This window comes from Cololabis saira, chromosome 12, assembly GCF_033807715.1.
Source record: "Cololabis saira isolate AMF1-May2022 chromosome 12, fColSai1.1, whole genome shotgun sequence".
NCBI classification, from domain to species: domain Eukaryota; kingdom Metazoa; phylum Chordata; class Actinopteri; order Beloniformes; family Belonidae; genus Cololabis; species Cololabis saira.
In genome coordinates, this window is record NC_084598.1 from 33,259,165 (window position 1) to 33,286,712 (window position 27,548).

Sequence of the window (27,548 nt, forward strand, 5' to 3'; positions counted from 1 at the left end):
TTCCTGCATAAACTCTGTTTATTAAAGTGTTACTGGAAAAAATAGCATATTACACACATTAATAAACTTTCTGATACAAAAGTTAGAATTACATGTTTTCAGTTTAAAAAAACAAAACAAAACAGGAAGGAACTTTGAGAGGAAAGTCTACGATGCTTCACAGAAGAGAAGTTAGACTTTACAAAGATCTAATTTACATGATTAGAGAACATTTCAGACCATCGGAGGTGACAAAGCAGCCAGTATTGATCTGCGGAAACTGGACCGATCACTTTGTGTTGGAATGTATTTCGTACAAACGTCACGACCTTCAGTCTGATACGAGACTGTTAAAACAGACTTTTCCTCTTCAGCAAAAACTGACAAATTAAAAAAAAAAGAAGTACCAAATACATTTGTTTTCATTAATAATACATTATAAACCAGTTAATAAACATGGAATTTACAAAATACAACTTTTTAAAGTTACATTTATATACATGTGTGAGAGGAATGATTGCTTTTTTTTAATATTTTTTTTTAGAGCTTCTTCATCAGTCGAGACCTTCGGCGGTCTCTTCACCGCGTCTCGGTTTACGCGCCGACATCCGTCCAAGCGGACCTGCAGGGTAGGTCACTTAAAGTTTACAGCGCAGGCTGCACGCCGGCACGCTTAAGAGCAAACGACAACAACAAAAACAAGACTCTGTAACAAGTCACCGACATTCACGACAGACGGCGGCTCCGCCCACAGACGCATCGGCGTATAAAACACGATTTAAAAAGTTTGGCTATGGCTTAAAGGACATCTTTAAAACCAGATGGTAAAAAGACACTGAGGACATCTCTGCGTGAAGTGAACGTTCAACTCAACAGCTGATGTAACTTTTTCAATCAAGATCTGCAGACAGGAACGATAAAAATCACTGATTTCTGCAAGTGTGTGACAAAAATGATGTAAACCTAAAATTCATATTTCGGTCAATACAATAGCAGTTTAAGGCACAGTCTGTACAGTTGGGCCCCTGAATGTATCATTTTCTTAAAATCATTCTTTGTTTCTCCAAAACTGGAGCAGGATTTTATTTATTTTTAAATTTCATCCTCCAGAAAAAGCGCATCTCAGTCTTTGCCTGCGCGGCGAGAACTGGCGTTTATATTCAAGTAAATATGAAAAGGGCTGGAACAAAAAACCGACCGACAATCTAACTCTGTGCACTTTGGTTCCACACCAACCTCAGGTTTGACATGTGTTTCATTAACGCTGCACACAGGTAGGACGGTAGTGCCAGTTTTTGCAAACCAGATACTTTTAAACATTTCAATTCTGTTTACTTTAAAATGGCCTGATGTTAATTATTTGTCTACTGCAGGACTCACAGCTCGCCCCTTATTTAAACATTAAACGCAGCAGGAGAGACCGTGCTCTCCTGAATGTGAAGGAAACGCCTCCCTTAGCGATTAAAAGTGAGGTTTAGTAAGATTTTTCTAGTAAATGTTGGAGCCGGAAGCCGGCGAAGCTCAAAACCAGGACGAGTCCCGGAGACCTTTGGTCTCAGAACTCCTCGTCCTCCGAGCTGAGGTAGTTCTGCTTCTTCCTCACGTTCCAGTGCAAACACTCCGCCAGGCTCTCGAACCAGTCGTTCACCGGGTCGCGGAAACAGATGGAGGGAACGGGGAAGCAAGAAGTGGTGATGGTAATGCTGGAGGAAAGATGGAGAGAAAAGAGATAATCAAGGCTTTGTCTCTCGGGGCTCGAAGCAGAATGAGGAAGAGAAACTCCAGGTATGTGCAATGAAAAGAAAAACAGCAACATGACATTAGACCAGCTGATTTCCTTGTGAAGAAACACTGGGGTTTTGTAGAAGAATAAAAGGCAGCTCTTTCCAAGAACCAGGAAGGTGATTAAGTGCGGCTGCGTGACATGAAGGGAAGTGCAGAGCGGCAGCGGGGAAGCGGCTGGCCCGGGGCCAGGTAAGCAGCCTGATAAGGTTACGTAACAAAGCCTGCAAGTGTTGATGCAGCTGCCGAGGGAGTTAACTGATCCTCTCCTCAGTTCTGCTTCATTTACGCCGCTGCACCTTCATTGTGTGAGGGTTGGAGAGCTTTCTGCAGCCGCGGCGGGGCCAAGTGCCCGGCATGTGGACTAACCTGTCTCCGTGACAGATCTCCTGTCTCTTCCTGCCATCAAATGAAACCCAGGCCGTGTTTCTGGCGTCGCGGGACAGCATTATCTGAGACGAAGCAAAGGAGAGCAGCTTTAAATTACAATTATAAAGGCAAGGCAAGTTTATTTGTATAGCACAATTCAACACAAGGTACAATAATAAATAATAAAAGCAGCAAGACATAATTAAACAGTAAATAACAAATAAAATGAAATAAAATGATAAGAAAAGAGGTAAAATAATAAAAAGCACAAGTTGTTAAAAAGTAAGGGCAGTAAAGTACAGCAGGTGCACATCTCATTCTTAAAATGGCAAGAATTACGTTTCTATACGGTCAAAACGTACAAAGACCGGGTCAAATACAGTATTACAAACGTAATCTGTCACAATTCGTACAGTGAATTAAACCAATTTGACAATTCTATGCCACAATGCCAGTTTCCAGGTCCTATTTCGCACAACTGACGAGAATTAGGTTTCTATACGGTCAAAACGTACAAAGACCAGGTCAAATACAGTATTACAAAAGTAATCTGTGCCGATTCGTGCGGTGAATCAGACCAGATAATCAGATAATAAACAGGAAGACAGCATTTTAAAGTAAACTCCAAACACTAACTGCTTGTTTTAATGTTTTACCTTGAGCTCCACCCCGGCGGGCACCACGATGGGTCTGAAGGACAGCGAGTGGGGGCAGATGGGGGTGATCATGATGGCCGGGACGTTGGGATGGATCATGGAGGCGCCGGCCGCCACGGCGTACGCCGTGCTGCCTGTCGGCGTGGAGACGATCACACCTGAGGAGACATGTTTCCGTGAGCTTCGGGGAGGTGGCAGCTCGTACAAACGGTGACGAGTTCAGATTTTTAGAACAATTTCTGATTGCCTTAATAAATTAATTTCTCCGTGCCCATCTATAGCCAGCTTCGGCGTTCCCCCAGATACAATTCTACTGTCAAAGGCAGAGGCTGACTGCGTCGCTTTCGCCACTCTGCTCGCCAGGCGATTCATTTTATTCAAATGGAAGGAGGCCCCTAACCCTAACCCACCATCCTGTACTCACTGGATAAGGGGTTTACATTATTTTTTGAAACTAGAGAAAATAAAGCATTCCATGAGAGGCTCTGATAAAACCTTTTCTAAATTGTGGAATCCTTTCCTGAAACACATTAAAGATAATATCCAATTGTCTGCAGTCCCATAATCATTGAATCCTGCCTACCGATTTAAAAAACCACCATGCTTCATTTCTTCTGATCTCCACGCGTCATGTGTGACAGTAACTACTAGTATTAGCAGAGGTGGGTAGTAACGAGTTACATTTACTCCGTTACATTTACTTGAGAAAGATTTGGGAAATATTGTACTTTTAGGAGTAGTTTTGAATCACTATACTTTTTACTTTTACTTGAGTAGATTTGTGAAGAAGAAACTGTTACTCTTACTCCGCTACATTAGGCTACGTTGAGCTGTTACTTTTCTTTTATCCCTTTTATCCGCGTACGCGTCAATCTCATGACATCACTGGGTGATTCTTTGGGAAAAATGTTTTTTTTTGCATGTTTTGTCACATTTACACAGACTCAAACACACACGCACAGTTTCTATGAGTTCATGGGCTTGTTCTAGTTCTAGTGCTTAATTAATTTTTTTATTCTGTTATTATTTTATTTATTTTATTATTTATTAAAGTATTTGAATTTACTTTAAGATTATTTTAATTTAAGGTATTGTTTATTAATTTTAATTTATCTTATTTTATCGATTTAATTTGCCTGAAGATGATTATTTTGTACTTTTGTCTGTTTGAATGGTTGTGTTAAAAAAACTCAACAGTTACTCAGAACTTGAGTAGTTTTTTCAGTACTTTTTTACTTTTACTCAAGTACCGTAATTATTTGGATGACTACTTTTTACTTCTACTTGAGTCATATTATTCTGAAGTAACAGTACTTTTACTTGAGTACAATTTTTGGCTCCTCTACCCACCCCTGGTTATTAGTAATGTCCATTCTTTTTTTCCTTGATTGTTTTGTTGTTGTTATCATACTCTGTGCTCTGACTTTACATTTTGCTGAGGGTATCACTTCCTTTATTGTACATACCATTTTTTATATTGTAGTTCATGTATGTTTTTGTACCTGTCTTTATGAAAAATTTAAAATCTTAAACAAAGTTTAAAAAATAAAAAAGGTGATGAGTTCAAACCGAGATGGGAACATTGCAACTCTCGAAATGTTGAAGTCCATCACCACGTAAACATGATGACGTTAAAGTGGGAGAAGAGCGTGCAGAACGGTGAAGGGCAGCCAGAGCTGCAGAGACTAAACTACACTACTAAGTATTTAGAAGCTTATCGACACGCGGCGCCTCCAGCGCAGCAAGTCTGGACTCGTTTCAAGGCTGCGTAGCAGGTGTCGTGGTCGGCTCCCTCACCGTCTCCCTGCACCGTGGTGATCAGGTGTCCGTCCAGGTACAGGTCCACGTTGGAGAGGTAGGAGGAGGGTCCTCTGTCCACCACCACCTCGTTGAGAACCTGAGACACACGGGTTTGACGTCAGCTAAAGAAAACATGCACATGATGTCCTAGAAAGACTAGAAAGCAGCACATTCTTGGCTCGTTGCTCATGGGAAGGCCAGCCTGACAGTCAGACTGATGTCAGCGTTTGTTCACGCTGTTCTTCAGGAACACAGATGTTCAGAGAGACGACAGCTTGAGATTGAGCAGCTAATGACACTTTTCCACTAGTACCTACTCGGCTCAACTCAACTTGGCCTGGTTTCTTTTCCATAACAATTCAATACCCAGAAGAGAAGTAGGAGGTTGGAGCGAAGCTGCTGTGACATTTGATTGTGTGATCTAAACGAAGAAGACAACAATACTAAAGATGTAGAACCTGGAGGAGATGATATATGTGCTGCTGCGTCTGTGGCTTGTGTTCGATATCAAGTTAAAAAAATGAGAGGCAGAGAAGCTTCAAGCGGCGATGCTTTTAAATTTTTTTAATGTTTCTCTGCGCTGCTGAAAAGTCAGCTGGAGCCGTGAGCAGCTATGAAGTGACAGAGCTCCTGGTAGATCTGGTCGTTCCTTATCGCCCGTCTAGATCCCTTTTTAATTCTCTCCTCAGCACCAGGTTTATGAACATCTGCACCTCAGAGTTGGATCAGAAACAGACTTTTGCTGCCGTTGCCTGTTGAATAAAATGAACAAGAATCCACCGTCAGAGTGGCTCTTTCACTGATTTCTCAGACGTCTGACTCCAACCCCCCGACCAATCGGTGGCCTGTAGTGTGATGACGTCAGATACAGCCGACTCAGCCGCTTAGAAGCTCGGCAGAATAGTTATAGAAAAAGTATCTACTCGGCACGTTAGACCCCTAGTGGAAAAGCGCAAAACCGAGTGGAAGCGAGTAGAGCCAGGCTGAGTAGGTACTAGTGGAAAAGCACCATAACAGATCCTGGGACGCCACATCTGAATACTAATGTCAGGAGAAATTACCTGATACTCCACGGCTTTGCGGCTGCTTTCAACGTCCCCGTTGGTCAGGACGATACTCTTTTCCTCCATGGTGTCCTTCTTCTCCCAGTTCTCTTTAAGTACTCGGACTTTCAAGCGGCTCCGCAGGACGATGGCGGCGTTACCTGAAGCAGAAGCAGCAGATGTAAAACCGTGAGCTTTGCAAACAACAAGAGCGTTTATTTGACAGTTGCAGGGAGTTTCAAAAACAATCAGTACCTTCAATGATCTGAGTGACCTGAGTCTGGTATGTGTCGAACTTAAAAGGTGTGAGAAAGCCCAGGGAGCCCAGGTGGAAGGCCATAACCGGTGGAACGCTTTCCTAGCAAGCACAAGGAATGTAGAAAATGATGAGAATTCAACAACAACAAAAAAACACTTAAAGACTTTCTAAAAAGAGACATACCTGAAAGAGCGAGGACGCGTACAGCAACGTTCCGTCTCCTCCGAGACAGATGATGAAGTCAACCCGATTAGAGATGTCGTCAAAATCTAGGCAACAAGAAACCCGTTAAACCAGCTCATAAAACCCTGCATGGCCCCGGTTCCCGCCGAGCGACTTCTTACCTTCTCTGAACGTGCAGAACTTCTTGGTGATGGCCCCAAAGTTTTCGTCCCCTGAAATAGCCGGGTCATCCAGAACTTTCTTCTCCACGTAAACAATCATGTTTTTGACCTTCAAAAACAAACAAAAGGCAGCGTTTAAAATCATATCAGTGGTTTACCTGCAGAGTTCATGGTTAAGAATGCAGTAATCCCTCGCTATAACGCGCTTCACCTTTCACGTCTCGCTGCTTCACGGATTTGCTTGTGCATCGTGTTCTGCATTCTGATTGGCTAAACAGTCTCCCCGCTTCTTCACTTCCTGTGTCAATAACGTTGGTTGCTTAGCAACAATGCTGAGAACGGCCAATGAGCTTCAGCAGCAGCTCAAGAACGGGACCCTTTGATGAATCGTTCATTACAGTCTCAGATATAACCAATGGTGGCATGTCGGTTTATAAGAATGTTTTTGCCCAGAAGAAAAAAAGAGCGACAAAAACGACCCATAACTATGTTCTTCTCTGGAAAAAACACACCAGCACTGCAGCTTTAGAAGAACAAGACGCTACAGAGCGGGGTAAAGTCAGGATGCAGCGGCGGTCAAAAGAGCAGTGAAATACTTCGCAGATTTCACTTATCACGTTATTTTTGGAACGTAACCCCCGCGAAAAATGAGGGATTACTGTAACACGCGTTTAAAAACGGCATTGTTGTGTTACTGCAGCTGAGACTGGACGCTTCGTCTCTGGGTTTACGTGTCGGTGGTACCGGTGTTGTTGCGACTAGGCCTGTGTTGAAAAAAATCGATTTCCCAATTCTAAATCGATTCTCATATTCATTCTTTTTTCTTTTATTTATTTATGTATTTTTTTTTTCATCATTACATTACAACGTTTTGTTATATTTTTGTTTATCCCCAAAAAAGGAATGTTTTGTTGGACACGAGAATAACTGGTGCCATGTTTTTGCCTTTAAATATGTTTAAAGGTATGAAAACATTAAAGTGTTAGGTTATAATTGCATAAATTGTCTATATTTCATTACTTTATATACTGTCTTGGGGTTACATTTGCAAAAAATGCTAAAAACCAAATGCTCAAAAATTAAAAACCAAAATAGACCGAAAATGGGACAAATAAAAACGGAATGTGGGAAAATATAAAACTGATTTAATCCGTCTCTGTTTGCTGCCCTGGATCTGTTTGGTAATTCTGACCCACATGATGTTTCTGAAAGCAGTTCTATCAGCATTCTGGGAGCTGATTGGTCCTTACAGCATCATTAGCTGCAATACTTGCTGTTTAATCTCAATATAATACTAGTAGTAATATTTTGCATAACTACAGTCATATAATTCATGCAACAGCTCAAAAAACAGTTTTAATAACACTAACCCAAATCAATATCGGAATCGAATCAAATATTGATAATCGATTCTGAATCTTAAGAATCGGAATCAAATCGATTCTTGACATTTGAATCGATCCCCAGCCCTAGTTGCGACCGTACCGGTGTTGTGTGACTGTACCGGTGTTGTGTGACTGTACCGGTGTTGTTGTTGTGATTGTACCTCTGTGAGGAACCCGCAGAGCTCCTTGAAAGGCTGCAGCAAACTGGCATCTCGGATCTTCTTAATGACAAGGACACTTTTTGGCGGCTTGTTCCACGTCAGTCTCTGGCTGGCGGGATCCTGAATGTGCCTGAAATAAAAAAAAACAGAACTTTCACCTAAAAAAATCTTGTGCAAATCTTACATCACCCTTACTTAAGCTGACTAAGAGCTGTTAACTAACTGAAGACGGTCCCGATGGACAAGAACTGGATCACTTAGCACCTATCCAATTAGAGACAGCTTAAAGTCTGGTTCTGGTTCTGATGGCTCCTCGTGCCTCGTCCGGGTCATTCACCTCAAACCCAGTACTGACGGCAACTCAGACATCAAAACATTCACAAAACTCCATTCAAACAGCTCTTAAGAAGTATTATTCCTTTTGGGAGAACGGGTGCAGAGCGGAACGTTATGATGCTAATTTCTGTGATGTAAAAATGACTCGACTAATTTCATGCGGCCTGAAACGAATCCAGATAAAAAAGTGAGAAAAAGAGCAAAAGTTAAAACTGGAAACTGCCGAAGGGCTCAAATCTAAAAACAATCCTGAAGTCTGTTTACATCAGTTTTCTGTGGCTCTCGTCCGTTACACCGCCGTCATACCTGTTACAGAAGCACAGGCTGGAAAATCGACCGGTTTGGGCTTTAAACACACACTTTTATTCTTGTAGTTCTGATGTAAGAGTTCAAGATCAGTGCTGAACATCATCTCTGATGTAAATGTGTAATTAGATCTGCAGAAGCTAGCATTTATGCGTTTCTGAGTTGGATCAGCGGCTCTTTTAGAGAATGACGGAGTTACGGCTCGAACCTTCATCCAACATCTTGAGGACCTGTGGTCTTCTACCTGTACTCAAGTAAAAGTACTGTTACTTCAGAATAATATGACTCAAGTAGAAGTAAAAAGTAGTCATCCAAATAATTACTTGAGTAAAAGTAAAAAAAGTACTTGGTGAAAAAACTACTCAAGTACTGAGTAACTGTTGAGTAATGTATGATTTATTTTTTTTAACACAACCATTCAAACAGACAAAAGTACAAAATAATCATCTTCAAGCAAATTAAATCAATAAAATAATAAAATAAATTAAAATTAATAAAAAATAGCTTAAATTAAAATAATCTTAAAGTAAATTCAAATGCTTTCATAAATAAAATAATAACAAAATAAAAAAATAAATTAAGCACAAGTAGCACAAAATTTCAAGCCTTTGTACTTTTCTTTTTTAAGCAGGCATAACTAGAACAAGCCCATGAACTCATAGAAACTGTTTGAGTCTGTGTAAATGAAACAAAACATGCAAAATCAAATATTTTTCCCAAAGAATCACTCAGTGATGTCATGAGATTGACGCGTACGCGGATAAAAGGGATAAAAGAAAAGTAACAGCTCAACGTAGCCTAATGTAGCGGAGTAAGAGTAACAGTTTCTTCTTCACAAATCTACTCAAGTGAAAGTAAAAAGTATAGTGATTCAAAACTACTCCTAAAAGTACAAAATTTCCCAAAACTTACTCAAGTAAATGTAACGGAGTAAATGTAACTCGTTACTACCCAACTCTGTGCAGGATGCACAAAAAAAAACAACACATTGTTGAGCTTTTAACCCCAGAACACCCCTAATAAAAACACTCAGAGAAAAAAAATAAAAAAAATCAAACCTGTTTGACTCAGTTAATGACAACATTGCAAAGCGCTGCAGCCACACTTCCACCTGTGCTGAAAGCACCATCGTTGTGACACCTCCAGTTCCCTTTTCTTCATAAAACCCCCCCCTCAGCATCATGCAATTGAACCCAACACAAACCACATCGCTAAAAGTGCCTGAGGTTCTGATGCAACGGAGGCAGCGAGGACAGGAACATTTGAAAAAGAGAAGAATCAAGTTTAGAGAAATGTTTCCAAAGTGAACTGCATCTGTCTGGATGAAAACATGGGAGATTTCCAAACATGTCAAACTGAAACTGGGCAGGCCGGCTCTCACATGAGCGATGGCTGGTAAAGAAAAGCTTTATTTGCATTTGAAAAGCTGTGATCTATTCATTCATTATCCCTGCGACCAGCTCTAAAGCATCCACGCCCAAGCCTTCACCTTTCACTGACCAAACCTCAACCTGCACCTGGAAAATATCTACAAACCTTTACATCGCACTGGCTGCCAATCTGCACACATTTAAATGTGCAGCTTTCACTTTTCTGTAATTGTCTAATCTGATGAACAGCTTCAAGAGTTTAACCTCAGCTCATCTCACTGAAGAGGCAGAAAAGCTTTCTTACCACTTCCAGACTCTGTTCTCACTGCGGCTTCCCGGGGCGTCTTCCAGGACGTATTGGTTGAACTTCATGGCGTTACTTTTTCCAACAGAGATCCGTCTTCGTCCCGGCGGCCCGGTCTGCCTCTAACAACGTCCCCGAGCGCTGCACATTTCCAAAAGCAGCTGCAGAGTTGTGTTTTCTTGTGGTCAAGCTGTGAGGCAACTCTCAGCCCTGAGAGGCTCAGCGTCTTTCTGAGCACCGGGATCAGCTGACAACCTCCAGAGCTGGACTCACTGCGGCTATATTTGGCCCACTAAACCTCCCTGCTGCATTCTGCTGCCGAGGTAAAAGCGCTCTCATCTTAAAAAGTTTCCTACATCTCAGTCGCCGCCCACTACTGCCTGACGGGACCCGCCCAGTCGAGGCTCTTCCTTGTTGGACAGGTGCGATTCTCAAAACAACTGGGTCAATGCTGCAATATTCCCTGCGATGCGAAGGAAACAATGAAACGTGTGTCTCTGTGGATGATGACATCATTCTGTTGTGGGAACAAAACCAGGATGGACTGGAACTTCCTGATATCCCTGTTCATTACAGTAAGAAACTTTCCCCTCTGGTTAATCCTCCATTTAGCTATAAACGTATATTTATTGATGGTTCACGTGGTAAATGGCACAGGAGACGAGATCATTCACACTAACGGAGAAATGCTGCATGACGAATGAATTATATCCAAAATAAATAATCCACACGCTTCAATCCAATGATCTCAATAAACAAAAATGCCTTTTGGCGTCACATCAACATCACTTCATCGCAGTGTAAACTTATCCAACTATAACTGTGTTTTGCACTCTTTTACTGATCTGCGTGTCACTTTTTACTGGTACCAAACATATTTCCTCTTCAGAACACTGTTAGAGGAAGGCAGTAAAAACAAAGTTATCTTTTATTCCTCCTCATAATACCTTGGCGTGCGAGTGTGTGTTTGAAAGACGAGAGGAAGCGGTACAGGGTGGAGGAGTAATCACAGCAAATCCAACGACTAATAACCAGGAATGCTACTATCTCACTTTTTGACTTAAACTTGCCGAACCAGCAGTCCTGGTGCAAGAATGACGTCTGGCTGCAGTTTCCATGGGTGTCGCTTGTTAAAAGGATTATATTAAAAAGGAACATTCCAGCATTAAACAAAACAATTAAAAAAAACAAAACCTGTGACTATTATTAGATGGTAAGGAGCGTGAACCTCCGTCAGGGACCTTAACAATGTAAACTGAAGCAGCTTTCAGTGAGAAAGGAAAATGGAAAATCAATGTGCATCAGTGTCATCACCGTCTTGTCCTGAGTCCATGCAGGTCACCCACCAAACTCTTGTCACTAGATGCAAAAGGAGGAGAGTTCATGGTTTCTGCTTCCATAGAAATGGATTAATACTTAAAAATGTATAACAAAATAAATCAAGAACTCTATTTGATGTCTATGCAGAGGTGTCAAAAGTATTCACATTCATTACTCAGGTAGAAGTATAGATACTAGAGTTTAAAAATACTCCTGTAGAAGTTGAAGTATCAACTCAAGTTTTTTACTCAAGTATAAAAGTACTGGTTTCAAAACCACTTAAAGTATAAAAGTAAAAGTAATGTAAGGGGGAAAAAAGCCATTAAGGACAAAAGCCATTGGAAATGAATGCATCTTAGTATAATGCAAATATATTAAAGAACCATATATGTGTACTATTGAGTATTAACACGTGTTTCAGAGAGCAGGAGATATGATGACTATTTGCCTATAAGTATTGTAATGGTGCAAAAAGTCAAACTTCAGAGGCATGTTATCATTTATCCTAACCTTTATTGGAATGTACATCCAAGTTTAGTTGCAGGAATCTGAGGGAACGGATGTAAGAACAAAACTGGACAAGAACATCTGAAACAACCACAACCAAATTCACTCTATCCGGATGGAGCAATTTAACTGGATAGTTTTTTTTTTTAAAGCCCGAAATGAAATAGAGTAACAAGGCCGTTTTTAAAATGTAAGGAGTAAAAGTAAAAAGTCATCTGAAAAATAATTACTCCAGTGAAGTATAGATAACCAAAATTTCTACTTAAGTAAGGTAACGAAGTATTTGTACTTCGTTACTTGACACCTCTGATCAAGTGTAGTTTGAGCTACACTAGTAATAGTTGACTTATGAGACGGTGGCGGCGACCAGAAGGAGACACAAATACAAACACTCATTTCTTCATACACTTCCTGCACTTTTACAAGATTCAAACTGGAGATGGTACTGAGCTGATAAATTCTTGCAGCTGAAATAGAGCTATAGGATTTATACGTTCAGATTAATCATTGTTGCTTCCATATGTTTGAAGGGGTGGATAAAGTAGACGTTTATAGTTTCTACAGTAAAAACAAGCAGCAAACCGTCCCTGAAACAGTTTTGGTCGTTCGTCAGAATCGGATCAGAACTCAGAGTAGATCAGTCCATGTCTGGTTGAAACCGGTCGGGGTCTTTATAGACTTAAAAAAGGCATTTGACACTATAGACCACAATATATTACTAAAGAAAATGGAAAGGTATGGAATCAGAGGAGTCGCCCTAGCATGGTTAATGACAGACAACATATTCTATATGAATAATGTTGATTCTGATCTGCTGAAAATAACTCATGGGGTTCCACAGGGTTCCATTTTGGGACCAAAACTCTTCATTATGTACATTAATGATATATGTAACGCACTGACTCTTCTTCAATGTGTCCTGTTTGCTGACGACACAAGCCTGTACAGCGCCGGAAAAGACCTTGAACAGCTCCTGCATGCAGTGGAAAGGGAACTTAACATTCTCAAACTGTGGTTTGATGTAAACAAACTGTCACTGAACCTCACCAAAAGCAAATACATTATCTTTTCCAACAAAAAAATGAATACACATCCCAAATTATCAATAAATGATGTAGAGATTGAACGAGTAAACTAATATAAATTTCTGGGAATTACCATAGACAGTAGACTGAGCTGGAAACTACACATCAATAACACAAAAACAAAAATATCTAAATCAATTGCTATATTATACAAAATGAAACACATACTGAACAGCAATACACTCTACATACTGTACTGCTCCCTCATACTTCCACACTTTTATTGTGTGGAATTATGGGGGAACACCTACAAAACAAACATCAAACCATTATACATGCTGCAAAAGAAAGCAATACGAATCATAAACCATGCAGACTACCTTGCTCCAACCAACCCACTCTTTATTAAAACAAACACCCTAAAATGGAGGACCTAGTGGACATTAATACAGTTTTAATCATGTACAAGGCACACAATAATATACTCCCACCCTGCATGCAGGAGCTGTTTGAAGGTAGGGAGTCCAAATATCCACTTAGGGGGTCATGTATTTTTAAGAAAATGGGTGTACGGACCAATACGAAGAGCAACTGTTTATCAATAAAGGGGGTCCAGCTATGGAATAATTTAGAAAATGAACTAAAACTATGTACTACTGTAACCAAATTCAAAAATAAGTTCAAAAATAAAATATTAAATAAATATAAAACATTGATATGATAATATTATAATAAATACCATGATAGTATCTAATCGAAGCAAGTGTTTGCATGACCGCTCTCCGCGGCCGTTTAGCCGAGGAGTTGGTGAAGCAGCACCACATCATACCAGGTCCCTGTAAGCCACTTGGTATGTTAAAAAATTATTATTTTTTCTCTTTTTTACACACCCTACTCTTAATCTCTGCTCTCCGCGCTGTACAGTCTCTTGCCAAGAACCACTTAATTTATCACTTCTTGCAATTTATAGTATGTTTTTTAGTTTTGTTTTCGTCTTTTTTTTTTTGTCTTTGCTTACTTGTTACTTGTCCAATATATCCATTCTTTTTCAATGTTTGAACCCAAATTATTAGTTTTGTTTTGTATAAAACCTCCTGAGTCAAGGTTTATAAAAGGGTAGGCATAATAAGCCTTGGCTTCAGCCTATACCTTTTCGGTGCCACTTAAAATATTGGACCTTTTTTTTATGTTGTACTATGTTGTATCCAAATGGACCGAATTAAAAAAAACTCAAATCAAATGACTTACGTCTGTAGCGGTTTATTTTGATGTTGGTTGAGTCCTGAACATTAATTGCCATTTTTCTACCACTTTCTGTTCTCACATCCGTTTACACTCTTAACTACTAGAGCTGTTTGATTATGAAGAAAAAGTAATCATGATTATGTAAAAACCACTGCCTTTTGAGGCGTGTTGGATTTATTGAATCAACATGAAATTATTCAAATTTTCCACTGTAAACCTTTTCAGACCAAGTAAAAATGATTCAGTCCAACATAAATGCTTGCAGAAGTACTCGCTTAAGCCTTTTTGGCCAGAAATATTCCTGTCTAGTAAATAAAGGAGGCAGGAATCACTCACCTGTGGAGCATGGTGAACTGAGACGGCCGGCTTTAAAACCAGTGAATGGTTGCATCTCATTTGAGGACGTGTTTAGTGCCGCGGAGAGAAGTGCAGACAGGTGGACATGGTCACCGTAAATGCTCCCCAGACAGTATTTACGTAACGTGACCAGCATCACCTCCACACCCTTCCATAGACACCGACCAGCATGATGAATATCCAGCTCAGAAAGTGGAACCTGTGACTGTTTTCTCTGCTTTTGCTGTCAAATCCCCTTTAATAACACCTGTTGTCCACGGTGACCACTCACAATACGTGAAGGTACAGACGAGTACAATAGTGTAAGGAAGCTGGACATCCCCAAAACAGCTCCCGCCCAAGGGTTTGTTTGTAATAAAGATAACCCGTTTTTACTATTTTTAACCCATGTGCAGCTTTAAGGAAGCTAATCCTTCAAAACAGTGACCTGAAACAAACAGCGCAGCGAGACACTTACATGACTCAGAGTTCTTAACTCAACAATCAGAGCAGGGTTGGACCAGACGACGTCAGCTCCATTCAAACGCTGAACTTTTGCCGTCTTTATCACAAACAAATAGTTTCACAGTAATCATGATGCAGCCAAACCTCTGTTAATAAAGATCAGGTTTTAATAGAGACTCAGGAGCATTCTGTGCTGAACAGAGACACAAAAACCAACTTGTACAGCTGGTATTTTTAGTAATACACAGAAGTTAGTTCAGTATTTTAGTTTTCTGTTCCGGCTTTGCTCTCCAGAACTGGACTAGATGGGAGTGAGGTCAGACACGGCAGCGACCTGCTGTGATCTGCAGGCCAGTCAGATCTGATCTTTTTTAATTCTATGACATAAACAGACTTAGATCTATTAAAACTACCACCTGGTGTCAGACGGATCACAGCGTACCAGGATAAACAGCAGTTTCCAAACATTAAATAACATTTTTTTTGCTTTAGTCCGTCCAAAATCCTATTTACATAAGACGAAGTTCTCACATATCATCAACGTACAGTCAAGTGGGAACTCTGGAGGAATCTAACCTCAGAGGATTACAGTCTATAAAGATCCATCATCAATCTTGTGACAAGTCGACCCAGGAATTTATTATACTTTTCTTTTTTTTTTTTTTTAAATAAATACTGACTTTCTTACTGAATATGGGCCTCTTTCGTCCAGCATAAAAAACAGCTACTGAGGTCCTGCCATAACTTCACCTGTTGGTAACTAACTTTTGTAATCAGTTAATGAGTGAAATCCATTTCCCGGGACAGGAAGTTCACTGTGAATGTGACAGATGTTTCAAACAGATGTTTACGGCAGCAGATGTGGTGGTGATGTGATTAGTCTGTTCATTATTAGTTCAGAGCCTTTAGCAGACAAACCCATGTATTAAAACAGTAAGCCTGGAGAACCTGAGGTTTAGAAAGGACTCCAACGCTGTGACGACTGACGACAAACCAGACCGGACCAGAAGTATTTGGACAGTGGCAAAATGCAGATTTTCCTGTTTAATTTCAGAGGTGTCAAAAATATAGCATTTATCGTTTATTAATGACAGCCATTTAAGTAAAGTACATCTGTTTTCAAGAGCGGAAAATTATTGAAGCAAAGTCCCGTAACTATGTTTTTGGGTATAAAATAGTTCAATATTTGGATGAAAATTCTCTGCAGTCGATGAATCACAAATCTTTGGCAGATTCGGAGTTTCCTGCCTGCAGAAGTTTTTCCGGCCTCTGAAACGGTAAAGTTTCTCTACTGGGTTGAGATCAGGTCACCGACAGCCATTGAAGAATGATCCTTTTCTTTGCCTTCAAAATTGTCTTAAATTGCGTGAGGAGTATGTTTAAGGACATTATGAGTAAACACCAGTGAGCCCGCTCCATGAATGCCCTCACCATAACCAGTGTTGGGGTAGTTACTCAAAAAAAGTAATCCATTACATATTAGTTACTTTTAAAAAAAGTAATCCCTTACACTACTTAGTTACTGGTTGCTGAAAGTAACTAGTTACATTACTTTTGGATTACTCCGCAATATCACCTGAGCTGCACCATAACTCGATGGCCAATGAACAACATGTACAGGACTGTCTCTCAATATTGTGATTTTCTGTAATGCAATTACAAAAACAAAAATGTCATACATTCTGGATTCATTACAAATCAACTGAAATATTGCAAGCCTTTTATTATTTTAATATTGCTGATCATGGCTTACAGCTTAAGAAAACTCAAATATCCTATCTCAAAAAATTAGAATATTCTGGGAATTCTTAATCTTAAAACTGTAAGCCATAATCAGCAATATTAAAATAATAAAAGGCTTGCAATATTTCAGTTGATTTGTAATTAATCCAGAATGTATGACATTTTTGTTTTTTTAAATTGCATTACAGAAAATAAAGAACTTTCTCACAATATTCTAATTTTCTGAGACAGTCCTGTAGTTGGAACCTTATTACTGCTGTGCCCAGATCAGCACAAATGTGTATTCGTAACGTCCCGTAAAGTCCCATAAAATCACGTAAAATCACGTACAATCACGTTGTCAGACAAGTGCTGCGCAACGCGTGAAGACGCATGAAAGGCAAGTTTGATTTTCTTTTCTGTTCTCCCGTTCTACATGTAGCTGAAAAGCTTAAAGTAACTAAAGTAACGTAATGTTTTTTGTCTTAGAGTAACGATAATGTGATTACCCAAATTACAACTGTAACGCGGTACATTACTGCGTTACTGGCGAATGTAATCTCGTTACAGTAACTCGTTACTTTGTACCGCGTTACACCCAACACTGACCATAACACCACCTGTGGTTTGACTTAGATCAGGAGTTCCTTTCCATCGTTATACTTTTATCTAATCACTCCAATACCAGTTAATCTCGGTTTTATCCAGTTAAAAGAACCTGACTCTAGAAGAATTTTTTGGTTTTGCCACTCCTTATAAACCCTCTATATTTACATTTATGAACATGTCTCCATTACACAATTAAAAAAAAAAAAAAAGACATGCCAACCTTCTCCAGAGCATTTCTGAAGGGGGGGATTCTGTGATTATCCACTTGTGTTTTTGTTTTTAAGTCTAATGGTGATGTTTCATTCACTTTCCTTGAGATCTCAACATCAATATCAATTCCAGGTCTTTTATCTGCCTCATTTATCTTGAAGTAATGAGCATACCGACCCCATACAACTTCTTTGCCCCTGCAGATTTAAGTATTTTGCTTGAAATTTGCTTCTTGGCTGCAGCTCCTAAATGGTAGTTGGCATATTCTTGTAAAACCTTTTAAATTAAACATGAAAGTCCATTGAGTTGGTTTAAAAAGCCAACTACGAGAAGGAAAAAAGTGCTTCAGATGGGAAGTTACACAAGAGGATGTGAGGAAATTTTATGTGACAACCCCATAAGTTTACCAAGTTCTCCTAAACGGAGAGGTTAGGGGAAATAAATAAAAAATGAGGTGATGTGTCAGACTCAATCACTGATTTAATGGCAAGAAAAGGGAAGAAAAGCGTTCACCTGAATTAGTCCCCTGGGAAAAAAAAAGAAAAGAAAAAAGTCTGATGTACAGAAGTGTGGTTTTCTTGCAGACTAAATAAAAGTGAGTTCTTAAACAGAACTCATTTCTTCATGGTATTTTTCTTGTACAGTTTGGATATCAACTGATTTAATAACTTTAGTCAAACAGTTAACCAACACGTTGTGTTTTGTCTCCAGATATTCAGCTAGCACACGTTCAAGGCCGCCTCCCTTATTTCAAATAACTTCTTTGAATGATAAACTTCCCTCTTATAACCCCTTCCTACTTCACTTCTCTAATTTGCTTGTTAAATCGAGAATAACTTTTAATATGACTTTACAATTCATGTTCGTAATGTTCCATGACTTTATTTTGAATCTCAACAGGGAGGTGGCTTTCTGTTGATTTTGGTAAAACTAATAAAAATACTGAAAGCAGCTTAAATTTTTTGTGCTTGAGAGGATTGCCAATTTTTTTTTTTAAACAATAAAACATAAGCATTTAGTGGCAGTGTGGTGATTGAAACAGTTTCCTGAGATTCTTCACCTTCCACCCTTAGCTTCTAAATGCATGCAGTTATGCATGTATAGCTGCAGGCATGAATGCTAGAATGCATAGCTGCACGTGTCGGTGAGGTAGTTTGCACCACGCCAGCCGGAAAACTCACTGAACAGGTGGATGGATGACCTAGTTAAGTTAAAACTGTGCCATTAAAAAGGAATGCAACATGTGTTGATATCTGAAAAACAAACACGCAAACAAAAAACCCCATAGCTGGTGGTTTTTAACTGAATGTGACAAAAAGGGTTCTGGGTTAGAAAATCACAAAGAATCGATTACCCTACCTTTAAAAAAATGTATTTATTTTACATGGAAATTAAAGGAGCTTGAGGCTCCTTTTAAGAAATGAGACTCTCTAGCGCCACCCTTCACCACGACGGCCGTCGGGGGTACTGCAGCCAACAGTGAAGCCGGCACGGGAGAACGGGGAGAACGCGCATGCAGCGTCATGTCACGTCACATCCGCAGCCCAGCGCGGGAAATTCGGGACCGAATTGCAGCACATTTTGCAGCACACAGCCTGTTCAAGGCAACGGAGAGATACACTAGAGGGCTCATTCTTTTGGGTTTGGAACGCTTCATCTGACATTATTACTAGAAAACTTAAAACGTATACAGATTTTTTTCATAAATCCTGCCTCAATCCTGCCTCATGCTCCTTTAAGTAAATACACTAATAGCTAATCAAGAATAATTTGACACTATTTGGCCAGAATTTCCTCAACTGGGGAAATTTGTAAACACAAACTTATGTCAGTGGGAGTTTCCAACTCTGCAGGTGAAATCCTAAAAATCTTTACTACTTTATTTTATTTTCTAATCAGCTCTTTTCAGTAGTAACCAGAGCAGTCTAGCAGGAGCAGTGCAACCAGCGCTGCATCGCAAACAAGCAGATCTTTTGACAATCAATAGCCTGTTGCTCACCAGGACACACGTGCAGCTTGTTAAACGTGAGCCACAGAGGCTTAAAATTAAAAACCTTCTCAGTTAAAACATTTAATCTCTTTGGGCCTTTTGCTTATGTCACAAGAAACGCCATTTACAGGATTTACGTTGTTCAATAAACTCAATACATTTCACAAGATACTTCAGCTTAACTTCATGCGATTATTTTCCCCCCTACAGGATCGGACAGTCTGACGATAGGCAGGAAAAAACATTATGTACTTTTCTAACAACGAGCTGTCATGAAGGTCTACTGTTCCCCCCAGAATATCTGCAAAAATCTGTCATTCCAGGAATTGAAAGCATGTGAAAATAAACCTCCCAGTCAGTCACTGCACCCAGCTGATAAGGTCTCTGCAGGCAGAGCTCACGCCACCTGAACAATGACAAACCAGCTCGTCAACTTCAGTTAGCGTTTGCTGGGTAAGATTAAATGAACAAATATAAATCACATAAATAAGAGCAAAGATAGAAAAACTACGAAAGGTTTTGCACATGTCTTTGAGAAAGAGATTCTGTACTGCCTGAAATTTCCTCCAGTCAATAGATGATTACGAGGTTTAGAGTAGTGTCTACACGAGTATGGAGCAGCTTCTCCCTGCAACTGTGGACTTTCTTCTCTGACCTTTGTGCTACAGAAACTATCCCAGCTACGCCCCTTGTTGCAAAATGCTGTTTTATTTGGCGTTAAACAGTGGTACAAATGGCAGTGAATTGTGTAGCGTAAACCTCGGTAAATTAATATGCGCTGTGCATTTAAATAAATGCCTTTCTATTACTATTATTATTTTTCTTTATTTGGTATGGACATCACAATTACATAGGACAAACCAAATGCACTGTTTGAGTGTTTTAGCATACATGCTAATTTGCAACACTTGTCCACAGGAGGCCTTTAAAAAAGTACAGACAATAAAATATACAATAAAATCAGAGGATGACATAAGATATAAAGCAAAGACAACATAATTTAAGAGCAGAACCAGACCTGACCTATGCATGTAGGCACTGTTGTTTGGATTTGAGCCATAGTTTGAGTCCTCTGTTGAAAATATTGCCACGCGTTTCTAATTTTAAATTAGTGAGTAAAGAATTCCAGAGTTTTGCACCCTTAACAGAAAAGACAGACCCACTAAAATAGGTCTTATACTTTGGGATACGACAATCACCATTGGTGGAGGCCCAAGGTCTAATTGCTGTGCACTGTAAAAAATACGTTTGCATGCCGTGCCTCATAATTAGCAGTAAACCAAGTAAAAAGTAATAGTAAAACAGGGTTTGTGATGGTGCAAAGTGATCTGAGGCTATGATGCTTATTTTTTTTAAACTTTTTTAGTGACCAGCATGTATGAACCTTTCGACTATGCGTCATTTGTAATCCCTTCTTCCTATTCAGGGTCACGAGGGTTTGCTGGAGTTGGACAAACGCCAGGTTCCATCAACAGATCCCGGTCCGTGGCGGTGCTACGTACAGATAACCACCTGACCCCACATTCCACCACCAGCTTTTTATGTTCAAATATCAAGGCCAAAAAACTTCCAACTTACATTACTGCGTGTGGGTTCTGGAGGATGCATGCCTTCGGGCCGAATGTGGTGACGGGGCTCGGTCCATGCGTCCTCCTGAGAAGAGAAGATGAACAGCTGTGAATACAGGACGTTCCTCCAGCTGGATGCAAGTGAAGCTGCTTTACGACTGGATGAAAAGTACATCTACTTTGATTTTTTTCGGTATACACGTGCAAGTAGGGCTGTGCGATTAATCGATTTTAAATCTAAATCGGATTTATTAATCAAGACAATGTTATAAAAAGGAAAATCGGAAAATCGATTTTCCTTTTTTGCAGCTGGCTGCATTACAGACAGAGCTCGTCTAGTCATCTTTGTTTGGTCAAGAAAATTGTAAATGTTGTCACTTTACTAAACTCAAGGAGGATTTACAATATCTTTCAATTGCACTTCATTCCCAATAGGGAAATTTGTTTGCTATTTTTCTTTAAAAATAAAGATACAATATTTGAAACAATTTATTCCATTGTCTTTTGTAGTTTTACCAAAAAAAAGAGGAAAAAAGAGAAAAAAAAAAAAAAAAAAATCGGGATTTTATTTTTGTCCAAAATCGCCCAGCCCTACGTGCCAGTAATTCACCCACCCTCTTCTAGCGCATTTCAGGGTCTCAAGATCTTTAACAGGACGATATAAACTGGGCTTAAGACAAGTAGAGCTGGATAACTTCTGTTAGAGATTCCTAGATTACTACACAATTGTTTTTAATCATTAAAAAAAAAAACCCTTTACACTTTTTAATCAATCTGCTGTCGTACAATAAGTTTGTGACAACACCAGGAAAATGTGCACTGATGCATTGTGAAATATGTTAATACACATTTATCTTTTATCTCAGAACCAATACTATTAGAAAATTGTGAAATAAGCTCAACAGATTTATTCACCATTGACACTCATTCTTATCTACTCTGCTGCTTACGACTGCAGATAAAGCTTTTTTCTTAAAAAGCAGAAAACTTCAACAGCAGTGTTTGTTTTTGGCTTTGTTAAAACTGTGTAAATGTATTAAAGGTGAAGGGTCAACGTGACAGAGCTTCAACAGAATGAATTTGCTCTTCATGCTGCATCACACTATTCAGCCAACAAATCCTCTTAATCTGATTCAGTGCATTTAAAATCACCATCTGCCATTTATTGGATCCTAAAACTGCATAATTTGCTAGTGTAATATCAGCACCGATGGAAATTAATATGTTAAGTACAATATTTTGCTCATAGCTACCTGTAGCAGATAATCAGCACCAAATCTGTATTTTTTTAGCACAGGGACCACAAAAGGGGATCCAGGGGGATAATGACGGCAGAAGGCAAAGATTTTAATTTAACTAATACGGAGCAGCATGTCTGAACACTTATTTGGTGGGGGATTTGGGATTACATAACATTTACCAATGTGACGGAAGAAATACAAAACTAAAAAGGGGATTTCTCATAATTCAACATTAAAAAGTAGAAAGACGTATTTCACAACTGACTTAACAGAAGTGGGAAGATCAAACAAAAACCAAAACTGATCGAAATCTAGGAAAAGAGGAAGCTTGCATGTCCATTATTCAAAAAGCAACAAAAACAACACTGTATCTTAAATTAAATAAAACAAATTTTTTAAAAGATCTTCAAAATATCAGGAGGTCTTCCTGAAACAACACTCCTTGTTTATCTGGGCTTGGAACCAACACTGAGATCACCAGCTTGTGACTGTTTAGTAGGTGGAGCAACGAGGGCTTCTCAGACTGCGTTTACATGCACTCAATAACCCTTTTAAAACCCGAATATTGGCAATAACCCGAATTTGCACGGGCATGTAAACACCAATAAACCCTTTGAATAACCCACATTTGCTTTTATTCAGGTTTTTAAAAGGGTTATGACTGCATGTAAACGCAGTCACAGTCTATGAGCCCTGGGTTACTCCTTTTAAAACCTGAATATTCGGTCATGTAAACGCCAAACGGAATATCCCGATCAAACAGAACATGAATTTGTTTTCTGCGCATGCTCTGTTCGCAAGAAATCCTGGTCTTTTGAGTCCAGGACGTACTTCTAAACACGGCGAAACGCAAGACCACGCCACACTTTTGGAGTGAGGAGGAGACTAATCACTTCATAAATGTAATGAAGGATATGAACATTTTGGCATTTGTAGACGGTAGAAAGTACCGGGATAGCGAGATTTACAAGAAGGTGAGCAAAAAGTTGCGCAAAACAGCATTTGTTTTGAATTTGGATACAGGAAGAAGAAGCGGAAATGATGGTAATTGCATCATCACGTTCTCCGCGTTTCGCTGGTTTGATCGGGATATCCCAAATGATTAATTTCCATGTATACAGGGATAACCCTGTTTGCTCACGCATGTAAACGGAATATTCCGAATGTTTCAGGAACCGGAATATTAGCAATAACCCGAATTTTGACTGATGTAAAAGTAGTCACAGTAGGTTCTGCCCAAGAACACAGGGGCACAAGTCCGGTCCGGTCGCCGTCCAACAAGCAGGTGAATCAGGAAAATCCTGCTGCCAGGACGGTTGGGATTCACTCACAAGAGCCCAAACAATTTATCGGGGGGTAGATATTATTGGCCGATATAAGCAATGTGCAGAAGTACTGGTATCAGCACCGTAATGGCTGCTGTTTAAAAAGAGGAGGGTAAATTATAAAACAGATGTTCAGCTGTGAAAACTGTGTCTTAAACATTTCATGCTTTAAACTGAACCTATCAAATAAGAAACCACATCTTCCACTGGTGAATCATGTTCCATGTGAGGATAAAAGTTAAAACATAAATGCACCTGTGGGAGTATATTGCAACATTTTAGAGGAGGTATTTCTTCTTTGTGACTTCCCCCCAGAACAAAACATCCCCACAGTTACCAAAACAGACAACTACACAACATCTCGTGTGAATACGTCTGTAAAATATTGAAGTGGTTTAAGTGGTGGCAGGAGGAGCTGCACCCGAAAATCAAACATTTCTCAAATGGCTGAGTTGGTGCAACACAGATCATGTCGCAAGGTTGTTTTGAAAACATTTCCAAAGCAACCCAAATTTAAATAGAAGCTGTTCTGAAATACCACAACGAGGGAAGGTTATTTTATGGTTTCAAAAAGGCATGTCAGCACTGATGTCATGCCTGGTTATATAACCCACATTTACCTGAATTCAGAGTAGCTGGTGGCAGAGGAAGTGCTTAGACTGCGGGTCTTCTTGTTGCGGCGCGCCGAGACCTCTCCTCCATCACAGGTGGAGCAGCAGAACGGAGCAGGCTCCAGTCGCATCTCCTGTCTAGCATCCATCTCGGGTTTAAAGTAAACTGACGGGGAACAAGAATCATTTAACAAGCTGGAATCAAATTTCCAGCTTCTTTTAGTCCCTGACAAAAACCAGAAACTAAGCTGCATGGAGGAGTTAATGCTACAAACTTTGGGATTTAAGTTGGCGTTTTTCCCATTCTGGGCATCACAGCATACTGTCCTTCCCATTTTGGATGATCCTCTGCTCCAACATGCCTGGCTAAAATTAGTGTGCCATTGACATACTTGTGTCTGTCTGGATGACAAGCGGATCCAGTCGTTTGTTGGAGCAGAGCAACATCTTAAACAGTGGCTCAGTCAGTGCGGTTACATGCACATCTAAATCAAGCCATTGGCAACAATCTAGCTAAGGATTAAACTGGAGTTTTAGAGAAATCCAAGTGTACATGCGTGAGACGGCAATCGATTATTGAGTGAGGTGTGTTCGACTCAGTCACGCTAGGTGGCGCTACAAGCGATTTCACATTGACATTCTTCCGGTACAATTACGGTACTAAACAAGTGCGGAGGACGACAACATGTAAACATATGGACCCTTATGATGCAGCAGCTCTGTAAATGTTGTACATACTAAGCTGATCATGTTGCAGGTAAAATGCAAACAAAGTCTCCCTCTTCTTCTCCTGTTACCGTCACTTCCAGAAGGGGGAGTCAGTAGCTCGGTTCAGCTTGGGTTGCATATACATGCCGAAATAACTCGAATTAGGACCGGTGTTCTGCCAATTTCGGCTGCTTTGCCAAAAAATGCTACCTAATGGTTTTCTACCTTTGTAGAGCTACAATTTTATTGTGTTTTACTCCCTAGCCCACTTCCTTTTCCCCCAAGTGGCCCTTGTCGCTTGCCAGGCTGTCATTGTAAATAAGAATGTGTTGTTAATGACCTGCCTGGTTAATTAAAGGCAAATGACTGAATGAATATCAAATAAAGCGATAGAATTGTTTTTTTTCCCTCATCATCATATAATGTTCACAAAAGTGTAATGCAATTCATGTTATGGGTCGTGTATTTTGAAGGATCAAATACTCAACATCCCATATTATTTACATCGTGCAAGAAATCATGGACGTGCCAATCAAATTTTGAAAATCGACCACAAAGTAGCATTTCTCGGCAGGGAGCCAGGATTGGCAGAACACCGGATTATCTGGCACTAAAAGCTCGATCTAAAGAGCTTCAGTTCGGCCCGGCTAAGGTGTATATACGTGGCTTTTAAAAATTTGAAATCGGTCAGATTAAGGCAACAATTCAACTCTCTGTTAGTGCATGTAAACGTACTGAGTATGATTCAAAGGAGTGGGTCTATCAACATGAAGACACTAGTCATCCAGCAGTAAGAAAGTAAGAAAAAAAAGCCCCCCCCCCCCCAAAAAAAAAAAACTGAAGCCAAAAAATGCATCAATAAAGTGGTAAGTACTGCACATAATGCATAATCTAATTTAGCTCAAACAGCTCAGTCTGTCTGCTAATGTTAAGCGTTCCAGTAAAGACACCTGTAATCAACTTGTTTACTCAGCTAGCAGGCTGAAAATAAAACAAATCTTGGACAAGACTCGTTCTTCAGATATAAAATCAAAGCCGTGTCCAGTTAAACTTAACTTAGTTATAGAGTTCATTGGCAAGAAATTTAGAGAATGTGCCATTAAGGTGCACGGATGGAAATAATTGAGAATTGTGTGCCCATGGTGTTTATATCTTATTCTGAAACAGTACAAATTTGCATTATTTAAATAAAAAAAATACAAAAATGTCTTTCACCTTTTTTGATGGTGTCAGATTACGGTGGCCGAGACCCGCCATTGCTGAAAATAAAAGTAACGCTGCAAACAGAAACAAACGCCGCTGCAAATAAAAGAAATGCTGCAAATATAAAGAAACCCTGCTGCAAATTAAAAAAAAACGACGCAAATAAAAAAGCCACAACGGAAGTGAATTACAGGGCACTATTTTTGCTGATGCACCAGTGTTTTTTACGTGAGAAGAAGAAGAGGACGTAAATGAAAAGGAAAAAATAAGAAGAGCGAGGAATAAGAATAACAACGAACGAGAAAATAAGTGAAAAGGTTAGTGTTCAACGTCGCTACGTGTAATTCCTTTCGTATCTTCTTCTCCTCTCACATAAAAACACCGGTGCATCAGAAAAAAATAGTCCCCGGTAAATCACTTCCTTTGTGGCTTTTTTATTTGTGTCGTTTTTTTTAATTTTATTTGCAGCAGGGTTTATTTTATTTGCAGCGTTTCTTTTATTTGCAGCGGCGTTTGTTTCTGTTTGCAGCGTTACTTTTATTTTCAGCAATGGCGGGTCTCGGCCACCGTAATTTACTATATAAAAGGTTGATTCATTATCTGGGGGGGCCACTGTGAGTTTCGCCCGAGGCCCACAGAAACTCTAGAGTCGCCTCTGAGAATAACAGACAGGTTTTAACCGTGTTTATGTTTTTAAACAACATTTTGCACAAATAGGCACTTCTTCAAAAATATATCGATAAAAATGTTGAATATTGTTACACAGTTGGCAAAAAAACAAGAACAAATAAAGAGAGAAACCTGTTGCTATGAACACAAGTTCACTGACAGCAAACATAAAAACAGTTGCACTGGAAATAATCACACTGTAAATGTAGTTTTGTTATTTAAAAGAGGTTGTATTTCTATCATTGCAATCTGTCATTTACTTTTATTTGTTCAACTGTTCAAAAAAAAAGGTTGAGATCAGACCAGTGTTGAAAAACAAAGAAAAAAAAGGCACATTTAACTCTCCTTTCTCCAAAATAAGTTGCTGAGCAACTGCAAACATGTATATCTCTATATCAAATGACATAAAACAATGGGATAGTTGTAATATTATGAAGACTTGAGCTTTGCCCTCCCGGTTTAGGTATTAATGGTAATTAAACTTAATGGAGGAACAATCCAGTTCAACCAGCTCGGCTAAGGCGGCTAACGACACGGACGACTGGTTCTTTGGGCTGAACGTAGAGATGATGAGAGGACTGGTTATTTTACCTTTTTTCTCCACCACCGTGGCCGGGGAAAGCTTGAGGGAGCAGAACAAACCCGGGTCGGAATGATCGCAGATAAAATCCTTACACCATTTTACTTCAGGGAGCTGTCA

At 39.6% G+C, this 27,548-nt stretch overlaps 1 protein-coding gene across 4 annotated transcripts; it reads right to left on the reverse strand.

The window, feature by feature from the left end:
- On the reverse strand, positions 1 to 27,548 carry nadka (NAD kinase a). Of its 4 annotated transcripts, XM_061736671.1 has the most exons (12): positions 27,440 to 27,548; positions 24,278 to 24,434; positions 21,102 to 21,176; positions 7,779 to 7,908; positions 6,233 to 6,341; positions 6,072 to 6,157; positions 5,885 to 5,987; positions 5,648 to 5,790; positions 4,584 to 4,683; positions 2,787 to 2,944; positions 2,131 to 2,213; positions 1 to 1,682 (listed from the first exon to the last, which is right to left on the reverse strand). In XM_061736671.1, exons 2-12 carry the CDS (start codon positions 24,415 to 24,417, stop codon positions 1,535 to 1,537), a joined length of 1,275 nt encoding a protein of 424 aa, XP_061592655.1. In that variant the 5' UTR covers positions 24,418 to 24,434; positions 27,440 to 27,548; the 3' UTR covers positions 1 to 1,534. The 4 variants fall into 4 exon arrangements, with proteins under 4 accessions (XP_061592655.1, XP_061592658.1, XP_061592657.1 ...); XM_061736674.1 differs by lacking the exon at positions 24,278 to 24,434 and having other exon boundaries at positions 27,440 to 27,522; XM_061736673.1 differs by lacking the exons at positions 21,102 to 21,176; positions 24,278 to 24,434; positions 27,440 to 27,548 and adding an exon at positions 14,528 to 14,899.